We start from the raw sequence: 1,225 nt of genomic DNA, 5'->3' as shown, positions 1-1,225 counted from the left end.
AACAGGCAACAAGATCACCAATCAATGTATTACCAGTTGACTTTTTTTTCTTTAAAAGTATTAAATATAGAAGGCTTGTATCATTTTCAAGATTAAAAGAGACAAGGGGGCAAATGTTATGATCGTCGAATAACGATTCGTTTTAATATAATGTTTTCCTTTTTTCTCTCTCTCTCTCTCTCTCTCTCTCTCTCTCTCTCTCTCTCTCTCTCTCTTTATAGATATATAAATTTCTTCGAAATTTCGATCGAATATAAAAAGAACAAAATATATGATCATTTTGAATCGTTGCAACTCACATCCAAAATGTATTGTTCCACGTCCAAGTCTTTGAATTGTTTCGGTAAAAAATTGGCCGATCCACGTCCAAGTGCTAAAAAAAAAAAAACAAAAAAAAAAAAAAAAAACGTTTCAAAACACACGTACAACAATTAAATTATTCATAAATATTAGAGGGGGGTAGGTAGGGGGTGAAGCAAAAGTTCGTGTACGTTTTTAAAATATATTATTTTCAAAATAAATTCTACGAAAAAAAAAACACACACACATACACAATACAATTCAATTATACAATTTATAACACAGAGACCATTTGTAACGCAACAAATGCACACGAACTTTTGATTAACCCTTGATAATAGAATAATAATAATAATAATAAGAAGAAGAAGATAAATAATTAAAAAAAAATCTTCCAAACTCACTGTAATCCATTCTTAAATATGACGTAGCTAATCGTAGGATAGATATCTTGTCCAACCTTCTCGGACATCCAACGATAATAGGAACTAAGGACGCCATCGTCGAGATATTGGTATTGAGATTGTCTCGACGTTGTTTTTCTGCCATATTTCGCGATGCTCGTGGATTACTGTAACAAAAATGAAAAACAAACAAATCGAAACGATGTTACATACGATAGGTAAACGTCATATACATATAATTGCATTTTAAAATACGATATGATTGAATTTTTCACGAGAGGGTGAGGGGTGAGTGGGGGGGGTTAGAAGGGGTTTGGATAAACACCTCTCTTTTACTTTATTATAAATATTTTTCCTGCAATGATGGAAAATAATCTATTATAATTATTTAATTTTAATTTTCTTTTTTTATTGGATTTAATATTGACGATGATATAGGATTAATAAAATCAAAAGCAAACATGTAAATATATATATATATATATACATATGTTAAATACATATATAAATGATTTAAAATC

At 29.5% G+C, this 1,225-nt stretch overlaps 1 protein-coding gene across 1 annotated transcript in view; it reads right to left on the bottom strand.

The window, feature by feature from the left end:
* LOC106791735 overlaps positions 1–898 on the bottom strand; it is an 8,166-nt gene extending 7,268 nt beyond the window's left edge. The window contains exons 1-2 of the mRNA XM_014757606.1: positions 705–898; positions 282–373 (exon numbers count right to left, since the gene is read on the bottom strand). Coding sequence (XP_014613092.1) covers positions 282–373; positions 705–849 — 237 coding nt within the window. The 5' untranslated portion in view covers positions 850–898. The remainder of the gene's footprint in view (positions 1–281; positions 374–704) is intronic.
* Positions 899–1,225: the final 327 nt, after the last annotated feature.

This window comes from Polistes canadensis, unplaced genomic scaffold, assembly GCF_001313835.1.
Source record: "Polistes canadensis isolate GaletaPanama2010 unplaced genomic scaffold, ASM131383v1 scaffold_338, whole genome shotgun sequence".
Classification (NCBI taxonomy): domain Eukaryota; kingdom Metazoa; phylum Arthropoda; class Insecta; order Hymenoptera; family Vespidae; genus Polistes; species Polistes canadensis.
This window is presented reverse-complemented; position numbering and strand designations above follow the sequence as displayed.